The sequence below is a fragment of the Camelus dromedarius genome, chromosome 17 (genome assembly GCF_036321535.1).
Source record: "Camelus dromedarius isolate mCamDro1 chromosome 17, mCamDro1.pat, whole genome shotgun sequence".
NCBI lineage: Eukaryota > Metazoa > Chordata > Mammalia > Artiodactyla > Camelidae > Camelus > Camelus dromedarius.
In genome coordinates this window covers 44407914-44430174 of record NC_087452.1, presented here as the reverse complement: position 1 = coordinate 44430174, position 22261 = coordinate 44407914, and the positions used below count along the sequence as shown (strand labels likewise).

The 22261-nt window shown below is 34.6% G+C and overlaps 1 protein-coding gene across 50 annotated transcripts in view; it reads right to left on the bottom strand.

Annotated features, from left to right (window-relative positions):
• Positions 1–22261, bottom strand: part of CLASP2 (cytoplasmic linker associated protein 2) — a 152447-nt gene that overhangs the window by 77767 nt on the left and 52419 nt on the right. For 27 of the 50 annotated variants that reach the window (XM_031469841.2, XM_031469849.2, XM_064496759.1 and 24 more), the window contains 4 exons: positions 9413–9495; positions 7087–7179; positions 4146–4291; positions 1706–1841 (listed from right to left, as the gene is read on the bottom strand). In XM_031469841.2, coding sequence (XP_031325701.1) covers positions 1706–1841; positions 4146–4291; positions 7087–7179; positions 9413–9495 — 458 coding nt within the window. The remainder of the gene's footprint in view (positions 1–1705; positions 1842–4145; positions 4292–7086; positions 7180–9412; positions 9496–22261) is intronic. The other 23 variants (XM_064496758.1, XM_064496762.1, XM_031469860.2 and 20 more) reach the window with 1 other exon arrangement.

Below are 22261 nucleotides of genomic sequence, written 5' to 3'. Positions count from 1 at the left end.
TTAACAGGAGGACAAACTGATCAAAGAAACTGAAAAGGCATTTAAGAAACAGACCCATACAGTTATGGAAATTTACTATATGAAAACAATGGTAAATTAGAAAAGACTGAACTATAATTTATTACATGCCACTGGGTCAACTGGCTTTTTATTGGGGGAAAATGAAGTTAGATATCTGTATTTCACACAGAAATAAAACTGAGTTAGATCTAAATCTAAAAAACAAAATTATGAAAGTTTTAAACTGTTGAATGTTTTTATAATGGGAAGGCTGTTTTTAACTATAACAAAAACGACAAAAGGAGCATTGTGTCAACGGAAAAAAAATCTTGAAGTTCTATATATAACAAATGATAGCTTTAATAATGTTTGAAGAAATGACAAACTGGTAGAAAATACTTGCAACATATAGAACACAGAATTAATATATAGTCATCTCTCAGTGTCCATGGGGGGTTGGTTCCAGGACTCGCTGAGGAAGCCAAAATCCGTGGATGCTCGAGTCCCTTATATAAAATGGTGCAGTATTTGCATATAACCTACCCACAACCTCCTATATACTTTAAGTCACCTCTAGATTACTTATCAGTTAATACAATGTAAATGATAAATAGTTGTAGTTTTAATGTAAATGTTATGGAAATAGATGCCAGCAGGAGGTAAATCCAGCTTTTGCTTTTTGGAACTTTCTGGGATTTTTCCTCACAAATATTTTCAATCAGAGCTTGGCTGAATCCATAGATGAAGAACCTATGGATAAGGAGGGCTGACTGTGCTTATAATATATAAAAAAATCCTTAGAAATCAGTGAGGAAAAAAATGCACAAAGAGTATAAAGCAGCAATCCATAGAAACATTATTAAAATAAAAAAAACTAACATCTCTGATAGTCTAAGAAATGCAAAGTAGAATATGGAATATTTCATTTATTAAATTATTAAAACCTTTAAGAGACTGATAATACACAATGTTGGTAAAGGATGGAGGAAAAGAACTTCATAAACTTCAGGGAGAAGAACTGTGAGGACAACTTGGTGCTACGTCATTTAATAGAGAACTCATTTAGACATTATGGACAAGGGAAGCTGCCCAAGTACATAACGTTTAAAAAAACATTATCTTTACATATATATAAAATATAAACTCTACATTTACATTTTGTAGCAAATACAGTTTGAACAGGCATAGAATTGAAGTTGGAAAAACATACTGAATGGTTAGAGTGATTAGTTGTAGAAGAGCAGAATTCAAGGGGGAGTTGTTTTACTTTTTAACTTTATTCTTTTGGGCACCTTCAAGATCTGGATAATGAGAAATATTAAAAATTTGCCTGCCGTCTTTTACCACTGCCTATAACATTTTCATCGTTTTACATTTGCGTATTACTACTTGTAATATGATTAACCACACACACGTACATGCATACTTTATATATTATATTCTGTATGCAAGCATATTTACTTTGTAATCCTCTGTATTATAAACAGTCTATAATAACTGTGTATTGCTTTTATTATCAGAAAAAGAATTCGAAGTAATTTTCCCTTGGGGTTTAAAAAAATACCAATGATTTATTTAAGTACACTGAAAGAGAGAGACAGACAGAGAGAGAGAGAGAAGAGAAGACAGAACAAAGAAAAGAAAAGAAAAGAAAAGAAAAGAAAAGAAAAGAAAAGAAAAGAAAAGAAAAGAAAAAAGAACCTACCCGAATTATGAATCTGATTGCAGCACATCCAGAAGTTGCCATGACTTTTGCACTGTTGGGGACGAGATTAAAAAGTGTAGGTACAATGGCTTCGGCGCCATGATCAAACTTGTTTCCCAAAACTGTTGAAAGATGACTACAAAAGAAAACAAAAAGTGTTGTTTTAAAAGTAATTTAACATTAAATCTAGGTAGGACCGTATAATTTGAAAATATTCTTTTACTGAATTAACTTTAAAATTTTATTTTAACCTGTTCTAATGGCAGAAAAACAAAAGAGAGAAAGGAAAGTGCAGATAATATGCATTTCCTTCTTTTCCCCTGTCCTCTTACTGTCCGGAGCAAAGCTGACATTTGGCATTTTACTGTGTCTTTGCAACAGCACTTGGAGAAGCCATCTGATTTCAGAATTTAACCATTAACATAACAGGTTAAACATTCAGCTCTAATTGCCCTGATCTTTAGTCTTTATCCATTAGATATTTCCATTCTGATGCCCCATATCAATCTTAAATTCAACATATATTATAAATAACTTCAAAATCTTACTCAAATCAATATTCCTCAAGATATATTCTATTAATGGTATTACCACTATTTTAGACCAAATACTCTGCCATCTTTGGTGTGGCATTTCAGAATTCCTGATTGAAAATACAACTCTATCATACACTGGTTAGCTGGGTGATCTGAAGGACATCCATCTTCTCTCTTCAAATCTGTAGTTAAACAATTTAGCCTTTAATTATATCATTTTAGTTAAAAAACTTAGGAAGAATGCTGTAATCACTCACAGTTCTGACAATGCTTGCAGTATTGGTTAATTTCTACATATTTATCTTACTTAAAATACATGGCTGGGATACAGTTACCTCCAAAAATTCAGTTCTTGATTCAAAGAGATACTCAGACTCAGGCCTACTTACTAATGTTCAGTTATACCTTCAGTTTTCCAATGTGAAACTCAAATCAGAAGCAGGGAGGTGCATTCTGTGCCTGGGTGGTGGTGTCTTTCTTTAAAGAGCACTAGTTTTGTTCCGGTGGGCAGATGATGTAGCTGGGAATCAGTCTGAACATTATAAGTTAATTGGGAGGGGCAGGGTCTAGAGGAGCCTGACTTTAGAGATAGTTTAGTACTATTTCTGTACAACAGCCTTTCTGGGGTCTCTTCTGAATGCCTTGGGTGCTTCATAAGTTTTCTGCCGTCTGCCTCGTCAGAGCAGCCAAGGTGAGCTCGGGGAATTGCTGTTTACCCACTCGCTTGCAGCAGTAGTTCTCTCCAGTCCTCAGGGAACTGTGCCTTTCACATGCACAGATGAGCACTCAACTAGCCTCATGGGATCCCCATGCAGATTTCTATAGCTCTTTTTCTGTGCATCTCTCTTTTCTCCAGGGTTCTGCCCTGCAAATTTTAGCCACTTCAGCTTTCAGAAACTCCAATCTCAGTTTCTTCTTCAACTCAGTGAGACTGCCTTGCTCTGGTTGGGTTTCTCTCCCTCTTCGTGGTCCAGAAAATGTATCCAGGTCAAAACGTGCTGATCATACTGCTCAACTGACTTGTTTGTTTCAATAATCACAGTCCTGCTCTGTCTGCTGTCCACTACACATAAAATAGTTGTCTTACATATTTTCTCCAGTTTTTTGCAAGAGGGCTAATCCTGTACCAGTTATTGCATCATGGCAAGAGGCAGAATTCTCAGCGTGGAATATCTTTCAAGTTACATTTTGTGGATTTCTGTTTTGTTTTGCTATTGAGAGATACTCAATTATTTTGGTATACTGACTTGTATCTAGCAATCCTATATATTCCCTTAATTACAATAATTTATAAATTCTTGTAGTTTTCTGCATGGATAATCATACCATCTATTAATAATGGCAGTTTTGTTCCTTTTCTTAACAATCTTCATACTTTCTATTTCCTGTTTTTTTTTTCCTCCTGTTCTGACCAGGACATCTAAAACAATCCAGAGTAGAAATATTAACAGTAGGCATCTTTGTGCTCCCTCTCTTCAAAGGATTGCTTAGACAACAACATATACAACAAAGTATTCAGGTCGGGAGCAGTGGTAAAAGGAGTTTAAGTGTTCTACTATCCTTAAATTTTGGAAGAATATAAACATATGAAATAGGTTTAGACTTTGATAAGTTAATGATGCATGTTACAACCCCAAGATAATTGCTAAAATATCAGAAATAAAAAACTTAATATCCAAATTTTAAAGAGAAAATTAAATATAGCGAGATCTCAGACTTACTTATTTTCTTCTTATATTCATTCTTCCCCCCAAATCATACAAATTGAATCCTTATGTATGTGGTTTTAGCTCATATGTATACTTTTGGGGGGGTTATCCTGCTACTGCGTTACTTAATGAACACTGAATATGAGTATGAAAGTCATTCATAAAAAATACTTATCACACAAAGAATATACTTACGCTACAGTAATACAAGCTTCTCTAACCACCTGGGATCTAAGGTCCTTAGCTGAAAGTTTAAGTGCTCCATCCAACAAGCGTAAATGTTGGAAAAAGCAGTCATATTGTGCAGCTCCAGCAACAAGCAATGATCGAATTTTCTTAAGCTGAAATAAAGACAATTTTCATTATTGACGTTAAAAAGTGGAAGTGCAAAAAACCTACCTAAACTTCATCATTTGAACAAAATTTTTTAAAATGTCATTATATTTATATAACTGTATTTAGACAGTTAACAGCATTAAATGCATTTTACAAATAAACATGAAACAAAAACACTTTCTGAAAAGAACATTATAGGTTTAGTTATATGCATAATAGACATGTAATCTATGAGTAGATAAGAAAATTTTGACGTTTTAAGGGAGTTTTTAAAAAAATTCTGGCAAAATACACATTAAAATAAAATTTACCATCTTAACCATTTTAAAGTATACAATTCAGTGGCATTAAGTATATTCAAAAGGTTGTGCAACTATTACCACTATCTGCTAAGGAGCCTATTTTTAAAGGGCCAAATTTGGAAATTATATTCATCCATAAGCAAAAGTACAAAAAAAAATCAGTCATCATCATCTCCAGTATTTTAATATCATCACACTTGCTTTATGAAACAAATAGTTTTCTCTGTATTACTAAACTTTTAAGTATAGGATTGCCAAATGCTTTCCATGTAAGTATCACACATACTGAATATAATCAATCAAGATATTCACAGGTACACAGGTGTGCTCACACATACTCAGAAGCTAAAAGTTTATCTATCATACCTGTTATTATGTATAATTTCATATTAAATTATCAGATTTTCTAAATTTTTAAAGATATCTTTAAAGTTAAAAAAGAGAAAACAGAAATTAAACACTATGGATATTAGAAAAATACTGGGAAGAATAGTTATATAATCTTAGGATGTACAAGGAAAACTATCATTAGCAGAAGAGAAATTAGAAGGCATCTAAATTAGATTAACTAAAAACAAAACAAAAATCATAATATGGCAAAAAAAAATAGGAAAAAAGTATCTGCAATATATAAGTACAATACACAAAGAGTGACAATAAGATAAGAAAAAGGCAAACGACCAAATATCAAATTGGGCAAATTAAATATAAGAAAATGTGTTCAACCTTACTAGTGATAAGCAAATACAAATTACAGCAGAGACACGTCATTTTTCTCCATTAGACTGGCAAAATTTAGAAAGACTCAAGAGTATCCAGTACCAGAAAGAAAACAGATGCTTTTTACCGTCAGATCATGAATGACTAACACCCTTGTTTAAAATATTTTGGCAACATCTACTAAAACAAAATTGTATCTACTCTTTACCCATCAGCCCCACTTTAAAAAAGGTAACCTACAAAAACAAAAACACCATTGTTATAAATGTGTGCAAGGATGTTTTTTGAAACATTGTAGCAAAAAAAAAAAACCACATTAAAAACAAGTCCATCAAATGGGAAACAGTTTAACAAAGTTCATAATACCTTTAACTAAAGAATGTATGTACATACTGATCTGCATTCAAATATCTGAGCAACTATTATATACCTGACACCTACATAAAGTGCACTGAACGGCATGATTTGCTAAGTGTAAAAAAACAAGTTATTAAGTAATGCATCTAGTGTAATCTCATTTGTTTTTATAAAAGGAGTGGGTTGGGGGAAAACCTGTGTTTATCTTGTCATACATGTTTGAATACATATACATCGAAAGGGATATGCTTTACAATGAAAACCTTTTGTTTCCTCTATAGGGAGTAAACTTAATAGCTTTTCTTTATAATCTTTTACATTGTTTCACTTATTGTAATGGGACTTTGTCACTTTTCTCATTAAAAAATTAGAAGACTATATTTCCAAAAGGGTTGTTTCAAAGTAAACCAAGAACTCTCAAGTACAAAGTTTGTGTTAAATGTTGACTACCTTTAACTTGTCATGTTTCTGCAGAGATCACCTGTGACAGAGGCCTTTCTACAGCAGACTGATCTTGGAATTGAAGAAAGAACAGTGAAGTATATTTAACAAATTTGGAGCAACATATTTTCTGATGAAATATTTTAAGATCTTAAAATATGCAGACTTTCTATCAAAGAAAAGCTGGAAAATGATCTTTTGTCCACAGTCATAAAGGCCAATTTGTCAAAGGGTCATTTTTGATTTCTTAATCAAAATGGGGATTGGGAGCTCTCAGAGAAGAAGAGTCTTCAAATGGAACCCCTTCTCTGGCTTCCTGAGAATACTCAAGTACTCATTTTGTACCTCAGATGTGAATTTGACAAATTCACAAAATTTAAAATATGCAACCCTTTGTCAATGCAAATATCTGAAAATTTATCAAATATTTTCTCAAGGAATTTAGGCTAAATAAAATATTCTTAACGCAAGGAAACCAGACTCCCTCCCCCTCTTTTAAAGCACGAGTGAAAAATATTTTTCACACTCAGATGTGATAAAGGAACAAAAACAGGCAAATGGACATATTCTTGTGAATTTATGTCAATACTATGAAAACACAGCCTGCAGGCAAAGTGGACTGCTTTAGTGGGAAACCTTGTAAGAACTGATGGTGGGAGCTGATGAACAACCGTATGACCCAACAAAATGCCACGGCCCTGAGGCACCATCAGTGAGGCTCATACTTTTCTACTCAACAAGTAGCACATGTGGAGAGACTAACAAATGGGTGAGATAGGCTCCATCTGATCAGTAAAACAAACAAACAAAAAAATGGACCTTCAGTCAGACAAGGCCTATTACTCAGTGTATTTTCCAGATTCGCAGACTTCAATTTTATAAGCGTATACCAGACAACACGACTACTAAATTTCCATGTTTTTGAAAAAGAACACTGAGAAAAAAGAGGAGAGGGATAAGAAAATAAAAAATAAACTTACTGCATTGGCACGCTGATCCCAGTCGTGTTTGTCATCTGACAAAATTTCCCTGATTTTATTTAATGTTTCTTCAAGTTCTCGACTAGAATAGATCTGAAAGATGCAAAATTATAACATTAATATTTCTTGCCATAAGCAAAATCAACGCCCTGATGTTCAAAATAATCTTTCAAGTAACAAAGTTATCCATTCTAACACCATTTTTAATGGAGAATGGGCATACGTTATTGACATTAGTAAAATAAAATGTTTTGTCTTTCTTATCTGTTACCCATGTGCTTTCTCCACTCATGTGTAACTTCAAATGTACTCTTAAAATGCTTTGTCATTTAAAAACAACATGCAAATACTCTACAAATTAATAAAAATAGGTCTGATTTTCCAAGGTGATTTCAGGTATATAACATATTTATTGCTTTCATATACTTATTATACAATATTGCAAAAGGACATGTTTTAGGTTAGTTCCTCCCCTGACCCTCCTCATGCTAGACTGTAGCCAGGAGAGCTACGCGCTTTTTTCTCTCTGAAGACAATCGCTTGGCAAACACCATTATCCTTCCATTCACTAACAAATATTCACATAACAGCAATGTAGTATTCTAGGCATTAAGGATACTATGGTGAGCAAAACTGGCATTTTTCTTTGCCTTATGGAGCTTATTATCTAGTCAAGGAGAGGGAAAAAAAAGAAACTAAGTGATATAAAACATGAAATTGCAAACAGACAGTGCCACTAAGAATTACATAGTGCCATGAACGTCTATACCTTCATAGGGGGTTTGAACTAGTTAGGAAAGTCAAGATTGAACTGAGAGCTAAAAGATGAGGCAGACATCGTTAGAGAAAATGGAGAGATCAGCCTTCCTTGAAGCGAACAGCATGTGCAAAGTCTCTGTGGCAGACGAGACTGAAAGAGAGTAAAGAGTGAAGAGAGAACCAGGGAAGAGCCAGTGACCCAGGCTGAAGTCAGTCAGTACACAGTATTTCCCTACATCAGCGTCAAGGTTCAGAGGTGGGCATGCGACCTAAATAGGTTCAGTTAGAGTGAATTTCACAAAGTTTTACGCGATCAACCGGGAAAGAAGCAGAGGGTAGTGAGGGTGTGAGGCTCCAACAGCTGCAGCCATGCTGCTGGCCATGAGGGAAGGTAACGCAGGAGAATCAAGAAATGAGATAGAAACGGGGTCCTGGATACCATTTGAATGGTATCAAACAGATACTGTCATCAAAACAGCCTTACTTATATTTTTCACTTCTAACAGCCAGTAAATTCCCACTTTATTTAAAACACAACAAAAACTTCCCCAAAACAAAAGTACAAAGGGGAGTTGGGCATGAAACAAGGTTGAAGAGGTAGGAGGGGGACCAGACTATATTCTGTTAGACAACGACTGCTGGAGGCCTCTGAGCCTTTCCTGCCTCCCACCCCCTCTTCTCAAATGTCCTTCTGCCATCTTTCAAGAGGAAGGCAGGTCCCTCCACCACTCCTCATCTTATTATGATGCCTTTCTCTGGAATACAATGCAAGGCTCTCCCTCCCCCAATAAAGGAAAAAAAGAGTCAAATCAAAAATTTACTTCAGTAAGGGGGTACATCATTTTTCAACACATTTCAGAGGGTATACAAGCAAAAGAAGTTTGACTAGCAGTAAGTTGGGAATTGGTTGCAATAAAATAATGCCTAGGTTTCTGACTTTTGTAACTGATTAATAGTTTCCACACAGAAAACACTGGAAGAGTAGGTTTATAAGGCGAAGATCATGAGACCAATTTTGGGCAGGCTGAATTTCAGATGCCTCTGAGACATCTAAAAGGAGACGTTAAACAAACAATCCGTGAATAAATTATTTTTACACTCGAGAAATTTGGCTTAGAGATAAAAACCTGTACATTATCTATGTAGTTAGGGACTGAAGCCGTGGGTTTGAAGGAAGTGACTTAGTATAAGAAAGTAGAGAGAGAGAAGAGAGGTCCACAACTAACCCTTAAGAAATCCCAATACTCAACAGTCAAGGAGAGAAGGATGTGCCTATAAAGAAGACAGAGATGAAGTGGACAAAAAGGTAAAAAAAAATAAATAAATAAATAAAGAGAGAGAGGGAGAAAGAAAGAAAGAAACCTTAAAAAAAGTTGACACTGCAATGTAATATGATTCAACTATATGGATTCAATTTTATTTCAGCTCATTGTATGGTAATAATAAGTTAAGTATTTTATTTATGTAGTCAATTAAGGAAAAAACAATTGGAAAAAGCGACAAAAATAAATAATTATTATGAACAAGCACACAGGCAACACTCATGCCACCTTACCGGTATCCTTACCTGAACAGAAGGGACATCTGTAAAGGCTTTTATAAAATCATCTTCATCAACTGCTCCTGCGCCTCCTTCCTTAGACGCGCCTGCTAATTAAAAGGAAATTTATTTTTTAAAGTTTACTTTTAAGCATTTTAGAACCAAGAACAAGATGAAAAATACTAAATCTTGGTATCAACAAAGGCTTAATTTTGAGTGGCATTCCATTTTGTAAGAAGGTATTTAAAAATCTCCAACTTTTCAGAAAAGTCAAGGGACTTAGCTGTAGCTGATTAACTCTGCAAGGAATGAGACGAGGCTGGTAGTATAATCCAGACTGTAAGAACAGAGCCCCCCATCCCTCATTCATAGCAACAGCAAGGATACACGAAATACAGGGAAAAGGATAAACATTTAAAAAGCTGAACAGCCATTTTAAATGACACTAAATGTCAATAAATGATGGCAAATAAGCGAGGCAGAGGATCTTCAAGTGCTGCAATAGCCAGGAAAGCAAATGTGAAAGAAATGAGGGTCTCAAAATTAAATTTAAATATGCAAACAAATCTTTTATTGCACATACACAATAAAAAAGTAAACTTAACAGGCAGCAGTTGTGTAAGAGCCAATAAGTAAGCTATTGTCTTTTAGCTCCAAGTCCACTCTTACATTCTGTGATGCTGGGCCAGCTTGAGCAAACCCTTTTCCTGCTGATTCTAATGGTTTTCTGTAAAACTGTACCAACGGGAGGCGCTGAAGAGACTGGAAACTGAAGGTGGAAAGGATCTGCTCCTTCCTAATTGCTTCCTGTTCTTGTCAGTAAAACCCTAGCAATCTGGCAGGACACTCACTTCAGCAGCAGTCCTAGCCTGCAGTCGTTCTAACATTCACGGAGCCTGCTCACTGTACTGCCAGAGACACCAGATAGCAAGTCCCCGCTCCTCAGAGACCTGGCTCACAGCTCTGCAGGGCCCCTCCTCTAAGCCTCGCCTCTACATTTCAATAATTTTAACCTCATTTTGTTCTTCCAGCTTTAGGGTAGGAGCTGTTTACTGTAATTGCTACCTCCACAATACTGTAGTGTTGTTCTCTTCTTGTGTTCTTAATTCATCAAATACCTATTACATAAATTATATTAAATTCTCTCCATAAAAATAACTGTTTTGGATTCTGTCTTCTGATTGAACCCTGGCCGATAACTCTACTTATTTATTTCTTCATGGTAAAAACTCAACAAATAAAATGGTTTTCAACTACATAAGATGTACATTCCAATGGATAATTAATTTAAATATCTCTCCAATTAAAAAACTGAATAGAAAATCTTTCTCCAAGTTTATTATCTACCAAAAGAAATATTATTACTCCAAAATTGGATTTATAAAATTAACATGATGCTAATTAAAAAAAATACTCAGAATTTCCAAAAGTATGTAAAAAGCTATTTATCTTAAAAAAAAAAAAATCCCGAAGGTCTTTGTATGTGAGTTTTAACAGCAATAAGTGATGGACCATAGAACAGCATAATATAAAGTTTAAGGCAATATAAAACTGCAAATTAAGAGCAATGACAATAAACTAAAAGAGGAATGAATACATGCTTGCTGTAGGAAATTCAGTTACAAGGGTAAATAAATTATAGTTATTCCCTAGATATTCAAAAAATCCAATAGAACAACAAAACTTTCAACCTCATGTCCATAATCAGTTCTAGTAACTGATTACCTGAAAATAAATAGTTAAAGCAAAGAAACAAAAAGTAAGATACCTAACCATATTATCTTAACATCTTATACTACATTCATTCACAAATCTCTTAACACGGCAGGTTTATTGTTTTTGACAACAGGTCCTCTAATAGGAGAGCATATGCCTATATTTTTACAATTTTTCCCCAATCTTTCACAATTGTCTTTGCCTAGGCCACTGAATAGAAATTTCTTTCACTGAATAGAAATAAGGGACTTGTCCGTATCAAGTAGTTCGTAAACATTCAACACAGTTTTCAGGAAAACAACTTTCTTTCCACATTAATGTAGTTTGTTCCTTTACATATAACTTCTTGCAAATTACTTGGTACAATAACAAGAGCACCATTAGGCAAGTGTGATGACAAACAACTGACTCCTGGAAAGTACACATCTCAACTGGTAGAGGAGACCCGCGCTCATGCACCGGAGAAGGGCCAGGTAACAGCCTTAGCGTGCTGAGGAGTAGAAGACAGCAAGTTTGACAGAGGAATGGCGAAGTCAAGGGCAGACCAGTATGAAGAGCTACTACAGTGTATATGCAGTTTACTGAAGTACCAGACATACAACAGAATGCTAACTCCAATATGTTAGCCCACCAGCCGTAAGACAATTTCAAAAACCTTCAAGGGAAAGTAGAGCATCTGAACAAATCCCAGATAAGGCCAGAAAAATGTGCCAATAACTAAACTAACTCTAATGTTTTTATTATGCAGTAAATTCTACCTTATGAGTAAGGCCAAATAAACTAGTGGGCAGGGGAAGTAAGAACTAGACAGCTTTTAAAAGTCCCATGGAAGATGCAGAGATCTGGACGTGGGCATTACCAAATTTGGCAAGAACTTGCAGCATCTGAACAGATGACCCTAATCTACCTCACTCTTACCTTTGAGAGTCACTTTAAGCAGAGCTGCTAATGGGAGCGCTTTGGGTAAATGAATAGTGTAAAGACAGAGGACATCTGAGCTCCCCATTCTAGCTTTGCTTATATCTTGTACGTATTACAAGTAAACTTTTTTACAATCCTAGTTTGCCCAATGTTTCCCCTCACCTTGGTTTTGACTCTCTGGCCAACAAAAGAAGAAAAGGATATCTACATAGGGAATAATCTGTTGAATGAATAGTTTCATCTCACAATCATCATTCCATTTTCTGATACAGCTTTTAAAAGTTCACCCCAAAATACAATAAAACACTTTTAGCACCAGCAAGGGGAATGAATAACATAGGACAGTCAAAAAGAATAATGGGCCCTAATGTCAAATATTACTGCAAGAAAAGAAGAGCAAGTGTGCAGCCCAAGGAAAGATGTATTTAGATAAATTAAGTTTGAGAGCAGGAGCGCAAGTAGGGGTTGGGCTGAAGGGACAAGCAGAACTAGCTTCTAACTCGACTAAAGCGCCTTAGGATGTCACTGGGTTAACAATCACACAAGAAGGTATTAATGGGCTGAAACAGAACAGAAGAGCTTTGCCCAGTTGTCTAACCATTCTAAAATAGAGGTCAGTAATTTTTTTCAGTGGAAGAACGAAATAGTAAATATTTTAGACTCTGCAGGCCATATGACTTCTGTTGCCATTTTTCAACTCTGCCACTGTAGCCTGAAAGTAGTTACAGACAATAAATAATGAACAAGGCTGTATTCCAATGAAGCTCTATTCATGGACACTGAAACTGGAATTTCATATAGGTTTCACATGTTATAAAATACTATTCTTTTTCTGAATATTTTTAATCAATTAAAAATATAAAAACTACCCCTAGCTCATGGGTGAATCAAATACTGTTGGCCAGATCTGGCCTGTGCACCATAGCTTGCTGATCCCTGCTCTAGAAGTCACCCTAAACTGGTAATCACTTGGATTGGGAGGTGGAGAGAGAAGGGGGACTAGAGGGTACTGTCATTCAGAAGATATCATGGTTTTGGTATGCCAGACTGGCTAGTAGGCACTCTCAGAAATTTCCAAATATTACTTTAAGAGATTCAAGTATAAGAGGAAACTCCATTCTACCTAGTCCTTAACTACTAATAAGGAGAAGTGCTGGATACAAAGGTGAACGAAGCAAATGGTAAAGCAGTATTATTTCAGATATAGGAGCAAGGAGAACAAAGTCTTATAGGTGGAGACGGGCAGGTTCTTCATGAAGTGTCTAGCACTGAAGAGAAAGATAAATGCTGGAGAAACAACATGCAGGTAAACATGGCATGAACCTTGATGAAATTCATATAAAATCCATAATTTTTAAAGAGTTACACTAATGAAAATACTACCAGTGCTTTCAAAGTACTATGAAAAGACAGAGACAGTTTAAAATAAGAACCTGCTGGATCCTCCACTTTCTAAGAGGAGTAGGTTGAAAAAGATACTCAGTTGAAAACACAGGACATTTTTATGCAAAAGTTGGAAAGATTTCAGAGGGCAGAGTCCATAGTCCAGGGTGAAACCAAAAACAGAGGAAAACACTGGTTTAGAGAACTAAACCCAAAAAGAGAGTGAAACCTTCATGAAGGAACTTTGGATTTCAAAATTGCAATAAATCAGTGACTACTATGAACTTCTTGTTCCTCCTCTTCTTGAATGGGAGTGTCTATTAGGGTTTTCCTGTCCTGGTACCACCATTGTATATTGAGTATATGGGGCACAAATGTATGTCTTTTCAGTTCAGAGGCCTCTGGATGGAGAGGAGTCACACCAGAGCAGAGCACCCTCACATGCATCTGGACCTGATGCAGATCATAAGATCACGGACTTTGAGCCTGAAGCTGTAATTAGGATAAGACTTTGGGGAAATGTCCATGAGGGCGTTTTGTATGTGGAAGGCATGTGAATTATTGTGGTCCGAGCGCAGACTGCAGTAGACTGTTCACAAGGATAGCTATACGACTGCTCTCCTTCTTGACAACTGCTCCTTCTAGAATGTGACTTTGCAGCTCTTCTAATTAGAGACTGGAGTTCCTGACAAACAGGTGGAGAAGAGTAACCGAGAATTCTCCAGTTAAGACAAGAGCTAGGAGAGGCTCCTGACAGATGACTCCCCAGTGTCCAGTAGAAATAAATCTTGGAGGAAAGCTTCTAGAATTCCCAATTTGGACGCAAAGGACTTCCACCAATTAAATTCAATCAATGAGCTCACAATCAAAGTTCGAATATGACTGACCTTTGAACAAAATAGGTTTAAACTGATGGGTCCACTTACAGATGGATATTTTTCAATAAATACTGCAGTACTATACAATCCACGAATGTGGAATCGCAGACAGGGATGGCTGACTATATGACTTGAGCATCTGAGAATTCTGGTATCTGTGGAGGGTCCCGGAACCAATTCTCAGGGATGCTGAGGGACAACCGTACACAAGAAGGCACACCACTATGAAATAAGTCATAGGGAACAAATAATGGATTTTAGAACTGTAGATATTAGAACTGTCCAGTTATAGACTACAGAATAGACATGAATATAATGTTTAAAGAAATAATGTGGAGAGAATCATAAAGATGCCAATCAAAAAAAGGCATTAGGAATGAACAGATAAATTTGGGGTAAAAATGCATTAACTTGAGTAATACAACTGCTAAATTTTTTAAAAAGGGAGAGGTGAGGGTATAGCTCAGTGGTAGAGTGTGTGCTTGGCATGTACAAGGTCCTGGGTTCAATCCCTAGTACTTCCATTTAAACAAACAAACAAACAAACCTAATTTCCACTCACTCCCCAAAATTAAAAAACAAAACAAAACAAACTCTTGACTGAACGATTAAACAGAAGAAATACTTAGAGAACTGCAAGACACACCTGAGTAAATTACTCAGAATGTGGCAAAGAGAAATAGGGAAATGGAAAGATATAAAGAGATATGAAGGAGAGCATGAGAAGGTCTAGTAGGTATCTAACTGCAGTGCCCAAAAGATAGAAAAAATGGAAATATTTATAAAGGGAAAATGGCTGTGAGCTTTCTGGAGTCATGAAAATCAGCAATCCACAGACTCAGGATGCACAACGTAAGCCAAGCAGGACAAATATCCACACCTAGAACTCTGTGGTGTAACTGCGTAACACCAAAAACAGTCATCAGAGAAAGCAGAGAGCACCCAGAAAGGAACAACAGACTTCTCAGAAGCAACTGTGGGAGCCAGAGAGTATATTCTTATCTTTCAAGTTTTGAAAGAAGAAAAACATTTTCAATTTAAAATTGCATACTTAACAAAATTAATTTTTATGAATACAAGTAGGAAAAAAAACCTCAATGTACTGAAAATGAAGAAAACAAAACTGCCATTATTTAAAGATGGTATGATTGTCTAAATCAGAGGTTGGCAAACTTTTTCTGAAAAGGGCCAGATAACAAATATTTTAGACCTCATGGTCTGTGTTGCAACTATTCAACTCATCACAAATAAGTAAGAGTTGCTGCATTCCAATAAATCTATATTTATAAAACCAGATAGCAGGGACATATTTGGCCTGCTGGCTGAGGTTTGTCAATTCCCTGGTATAGATAGAAAACCCAAGATACAGTAAAATCATTAAGTAAGTAAACTTTACCAAGGAACTAGATGTAAAATCAAAACATAAAAATTAATTTCACTTCTGTGTATCAGCAACAAAGTTAGAAATCTTAAATTTAAAAAAATACTATGCTGAGGAAACTTGAGAGCATTATGCTAAGTGAAACAAATCAGACAAAGACAAATACAATATGATTTCACTTACACGTGAAATCTAAAAAACAAAACAAAAATAAGCACATAAATAGAGAACAGATTGGTGGTTGCTACAGGGAAGCGGTGAGTGAAATGGGTAAATGAAGTCAAAAGATATAAACTTTCAGTCATAAAGTAAAAAGTCTTGGGGGTATAATATACAGCATGGTGACTACAGTTAATAATACTGTATTGTATATTTTAAAGCTGCTAAGAGAGCCAATCTCCAAAGTTCTCATCATAAGAAAAAAAATCTATAACTGTGTGTGGGGACGGATATTAACTAGACTTATTGTGATGGTCATTCTGTGATATACACAAATATCTAATATAATGTTGTATGTCAACTATACACCTCAATTAAAAAAAAAGAAAATGCATTGACTCTACAGATGAATTTGGGGGAGAACTTACATCTCTATAATACTGTTTTCCTATCCAGGAATATAGTATGTCCATTTATTTAAGGCTTTTAAAATTTCTTTCAATAAAGTTTTACAATTAAAAAAATACTATGTTGAACAGTAACAAATATTTTGAGGTATCTAGAAATAAACCAAACCAAATAAAAAAGTGAAAAGCTTTGAGGGGAAAAAAGAATAAACTTCAATGAGACATTAAAGAACACTAACTTACAGTAGACATTCTGATTCCCATGGGAAAACGGTAGTCATCCAAATTCAAATGTTCTACTAAATACTCCAAAAATCAGAGATCAAAAAGAAAGCAAATAAAATTGCCCACAGCACATACTTGTGATACGAACAAGAGACAAATAACACTTCAGATTTCAATTTATAGGTTAATGGGGAAATATAAACGTCCAAGACCAGCAATGCCAATTAGTGTCCTCACTGGAGAGAAAAACCAGAGAAATTCATATGGAAGCGGAGGATCCTGGTAGTGGAGAAGCACAGACATCAAGTAAGATTCTCCCCAGACCAGAGGTGGGGTAGCACTTAGAAGGGGGAAGTATCCCTTCAAAGCTTGGTGGATAAAGGAAAGGAAGCGAGAGAAGATAAGAGTTCTGTTGAAACAAGACAGTATCGTAGAATCAGAAGTTGAAAGCCCCCTAACATTTAGAAAAGAAGCTACACTTCACTATACCAACAGAAGAGGGCATTCTTGAACTAAGAAACAGTAAGAACTTTTTTCTGGCCCCACAGAACCACTTGTTATTAAAAAATATTCTTAGGACATTTGAGAAAATTTGAATATAGAATGGAAGTGCTTTAAACAAGGTATATAGTTTAAAAGAATAAATTTATAGGAAATAAAAGGGCTTAAAGGACCAAGTCAAATAACACCACAAAGAAATCAGACAAATCCAGAACACTGGACAATCTTAAGACAACTGGCCTTTAAAAAAAAGTCAATGTCATGGCATAAAAATTGATAAGGGGATTGTTTTATATCTAATACTATGGAATTCTCTTGCAGATGATAATGGTATTACGGTTATAATGGGGAACATTATTAAGTCTTGGGATGTGCAGATTAAATATTTATGGCTGAAATGTCCGGGTGTCTACCATTTACTTTCCAACTGTTGAGATATGAAGGAAAAAAAAAAAAGAGTATGTGTGGGAATATATCTATATGGAGATAGTTAAAACAAGTAAGGCAAAATGCCAGCTGTTAAATCCAGGTGATGAATGTTCACTGTATGCCAACTTTGCTTTATGTGCAAAATAATTCATAATAAAAAGTTTGAGAAACCACTCACTAAAAAGATAGAATAAATACAGATAAACAGATTAGGAAGAAAGAAACTACAGAAACTTACCAATATACATACAATAAGTAGAATCTCAATTCAAGGAAATAAAGAATGTTTTATCTAATTGCATTGACATTAACTGGTCATGCATAAAGAAGAAAAGAAATTAAAATGGATACACTGTCACCTTATACAAAAATAAATTCCAGATATAATGAACAAACTAAATGTGAAATAATTTGTTTTAGAATAAATTAGACTATTTGTATAAACTCTTAGGACTGAACAACAGTCCTTGTTCAAGACAGGAAATTTGGAAGTAACGACAACAAAAAAAAGGACAGATATTTTACCTACTACAACAAAAAATTTTTAACTTTAAGTTGGGGGTGAGTAATAAGGTCTATTTATTTATTTTTAGAGGAGATACTGGGGATCGAACCCAGGACCTCATGCATGCTAAGCATGTGCTCTACCATTTGAGCTATACCCTCCCTACTCCCAAAATTTAAAATTTTGATGTAACAATGTCACTGGCAAAGAAAAGACTGAGGAAATATTTGTAACTTCTAAAAAAGAATAAAAGGCCTAATATTTTTAAAATTTTAATAAACTGATGAGAGGGCAAAACAACCCAATTAAAAAATGGGCAAATAGTAACAAACTGTAATTCACAGAAGAGGATATGTTAATTATTATTAATGAATTTAAATATTCTGAATCTCACTAGAATATTAACTTCAGGAGGACAAGGTCTTTGTTTTTGTTCACTGATATTTTGTTCCCAGAGACTATAAAAGTAGCAGCATACTAAAAGTTTTCAGAAAATATTTGCTAGCTGCTAGCCGGTTGGACAGGTAAATACAAATTGAAAGAAGTACCATTTTTCACTCATCAAAATGAATGTCAGTGTCATGCAAGTTGTTCACAACTTTAATCCATTACAAAGAATGCAGATGTTTATGTACTTACATATTTAGACCCATCAAAATGAAAATAACTAAGAAGGCTGTTATAGTCATGGTACATTAATAATGTGGAACACTATAGCTACTAACAGAATGTGACAGCTCTCATTCTTGATGTTGAAGGACTGAAGGATGTTTTATGGAAAAAAAGCAAGTTGCAAAGTGTTTTTTGTAGTATGTTTAATGTGGGCAAAAACAAAATCTAATCTGAATACACACACAAATGAACATGAAGTAAGATGTGAAAGGATACATATATACAACACCAGTTACCTCAGGGCAATGGGATTAGAGAAGCAAGATATTATGAGAGATTCTTTTTTTCAAACTTCTCTCTTGTTCGACTTTTAACAGTAAGCATGCCTTTTTTTATTTTAAAAAATCAAATTCTGCAATTCAATTCATTAGTAAGAAACAGATACACTGGTTCTTTAAAAGAAAAAAGTCAAGTTAATGAAAATTAAATTTACAACATGCCCATCATAGAAATAATGCTTCTTACCAATTCAGTAACATAATATATGTAATAAATGTAAGCCTATAACTGTAAATTGTTAAAAAATTCTACTTTATATAAATTAAGTATAACGAGTCTAATTAATGGAAAATACCTCACATGTGAGGTCTGTATTAATGATTTTTCACTCTTTTCTGAGGCAAATTTTGAAACCTATTTGCTTACCTATATGAGACTATTAATTTTATAGCTCCTAAATCTCAAAAAGTATAGGCAAATGATGTATGGAAAGACCAAAATGCTAACAACCACTTACACTGGCTGGTGGAATAATGAGCATGGGCAGATGCTGTAATTTCCTTTTCAAGATTCAAATCTTGAACATTGCACTTGGCTTCCTCGGTGCCTAACACAAAGGCTTGCACTTAGTGGGCTCTACATACAGCTGTAGATGAAGACAATAAATCATATGTGGAGAAACTGGGTCTTCGACATGCCTATTAATTTCAATCAAAATAGTCTGGTTGTTTATATTATTTCTCCCTTTTCCTAAACATTGTGAATGCTTCAAAAAATAAACCATGCACAATGAAATTTCTTTGACTTAAAATTTTTACACAAGAGGTAAAACAAAACTGAGGTCAAATAACTACCACAAAACACAAATATTAGTAGACATAGTAGATAATTAGGCAACTTACTGACATATTTATAACTTTTCTGTTAATTATTCAAATCATATTTACGTTAAAACCACAGTTAAGAGAGAGAGCACCAAGACATCTTATGATAAATGATAGGGGACTCACAGTAATTTAAGACAGGATGGTGACTGGCCAATCCCTGAATTCCAAATGTCAATAACAGTGTTTTGCGATATGGGATAAATATGTATCATAGGCAGCATTAGTTAGGAGATGACCCAGAGATGATCCAAAATGCCCCTGACAGTAGGCCAAGTACTGGGTTCTCATTTCACCTCTGCTCGTAACTAACTACCTGATCTCAGAAACATCACTTAACTTTCTGAGGCTTAGTCTCTTCATCTGAACTGGGGTCAGATCATCTTTAAGATCCCTTCAGGGCTACAATCTTCTGTGTTTAGTATTGTTCCCTGTCATTAGAGGGAAGAAAAGAGGAAGAAAAAAAGCAAAACAAAACACATAAACAGAAAAGTTATTTGGGTTTATGTAAGTTCAAAAATAAGAAACTGAGGTTTAAGAAGTAAAAATTTGGATTCCAAGATTAAACAACGAATTCTGTGAGATTTGTTGTATTACATACAGACCAACGTTCACGATCTTTATTTGAAAGAAAAAACAACTGTTGTTCGCATGACAGGAAAAAATGGGAATGGTTGACATAATTTGTGGAAAATAAGTATTTGGAAATTCTTAATAAAACTTCAGGGCAGATATAAATAAAGTAAAACTAATATAAAATGTCCTAAAGATGTTAATAAGTACTACTGAATTTGAAAAGGCAGTAATTACCCAATTATAAGAATTGAAAGTTAAAACCATTTCAAAGTAGTCTTTGGCATTAGATGGAACAACAGAGAGAAAATACTCTGTCCACTTGAATGAATGGCCAAGTGGGAGAGAACAACAGAACTCTGAGAATTGATGGTTTGGTAAATGATGTGTCTCAGTGATTACACACACGCCGCAGTGACAAATCACCACCATCAAAATCTGGTACTAATCATAAACAAAAACAATTATATCATCACCTAATTCAATCTTTATTTTTAAAAAGAATAGTAGCCAAAATAATTGGTACAGCAATAGGGACATTATAACTCAGAAAATAAACTTTAAAAAGGCAATTTCAAAAAAGAAAATACTAAAAAGCATGTTTATTTATAATGAAAAAATTACCAGGATAGTTACTTTCAAATATTCTATTTTGCTGGGAATCTTATAAGTTGAGGTTTAAAACGACTGATTTATGGATGCTGAGAGTAGTGATCATTCCTGTAGATTATAATCTCAGAGCTTTAGGAGCTAGAAGAATCCTTATTTACCCAGTGAGATTAGTGTGGGTGGCAGTACAGCAAAGTGATTTTTGTGCCCTGTCCACTATTAGATGCATGACCCTGTGCAGGTTGCTTAAATTCTCTGAAGTTCAGTTTGCTCATCAGTAAAACTGTAATAATAAAGTACCTAACTCAGGGGTTTAAATGAGAAAACATACGCAAGAACACTCCCCATATTTAAAAAAGATTATTATTCAAATACTGTGGAGATATAAGTATTTTAAATAATCCGATATATTCAGCAATTGTATTTCAAGCCATTAAGTCAAAAGAAAGGAAAACGGAGGGGATGGTATACCTCAGTGGCAGAGTGCATGCTTAGCATGCAAGAGGTCCTGGGTTCAATTCTCAGTACCTCCGGTTAAATAAATAAATAAAAATAAATAAGTAAGTAAATAAATAAACCTAATTCCCCCCACACCCTCCCCCCCCCACAAAAAAAGAAAGAAAGAGAAAAAGAAAAAGAAAAAATGCCTAAAAACAAACAAAAAGAACAACAAAAAAGGAAAAACATGTTTATCTAAATACCTATTATGAAGTCACAAATATTATTCAGAAAATGGACTATTTAAGGGAATTCAACTTATTCTAATTAGCAAAGCACAAAGGTAACACTTTTGACACACACATAAGACAGATTTTTATAGTGATGATATATATTGGTATGCAGCAACCCATAATCTTTTTTAAAAAATTCTCCTTTGTTTAAAGGCTACACAATTACAATATAAGTAAAACAGGTTGGCACACTGAGCCAAAGAGCAAAGCAAAACTAACAAATACTAAAGATTAAACACGGGTCCTAATGGCTTTAATTAACTGGATAGGATACTTTGCTAAAAATAGCACGTGTCTCTTTAATCTTCACATATATCTTTGGGAGAAGTAAATTAAACTTCAAAACTTCAAAGGTAGATTCAATCAGGATTCCAAAGAAGCTCACTTTATTTTTATTTTGGTAATCTTATCTGAAAAGAAACTTAAACTCAGTGTACTGTGATTGGCTTATACCACTATTATATACCTCCGTCTACTGTGTTCTTTTAATTAGGAACTAATCATACCTATCTGTTTATAGTAGTAAATAAAATGCCTGGAATGAATCACCATTATTCTGTATAAACCTTTTTGAAAGAAAATGTATAGTCTAGAAAACAGAATACTTATTAAAAGAGATAAGACAACCCTCAAGTATTTGAAAGTATAGTGTTAACAAATAACTCATCTTCCCTGCTTAAATT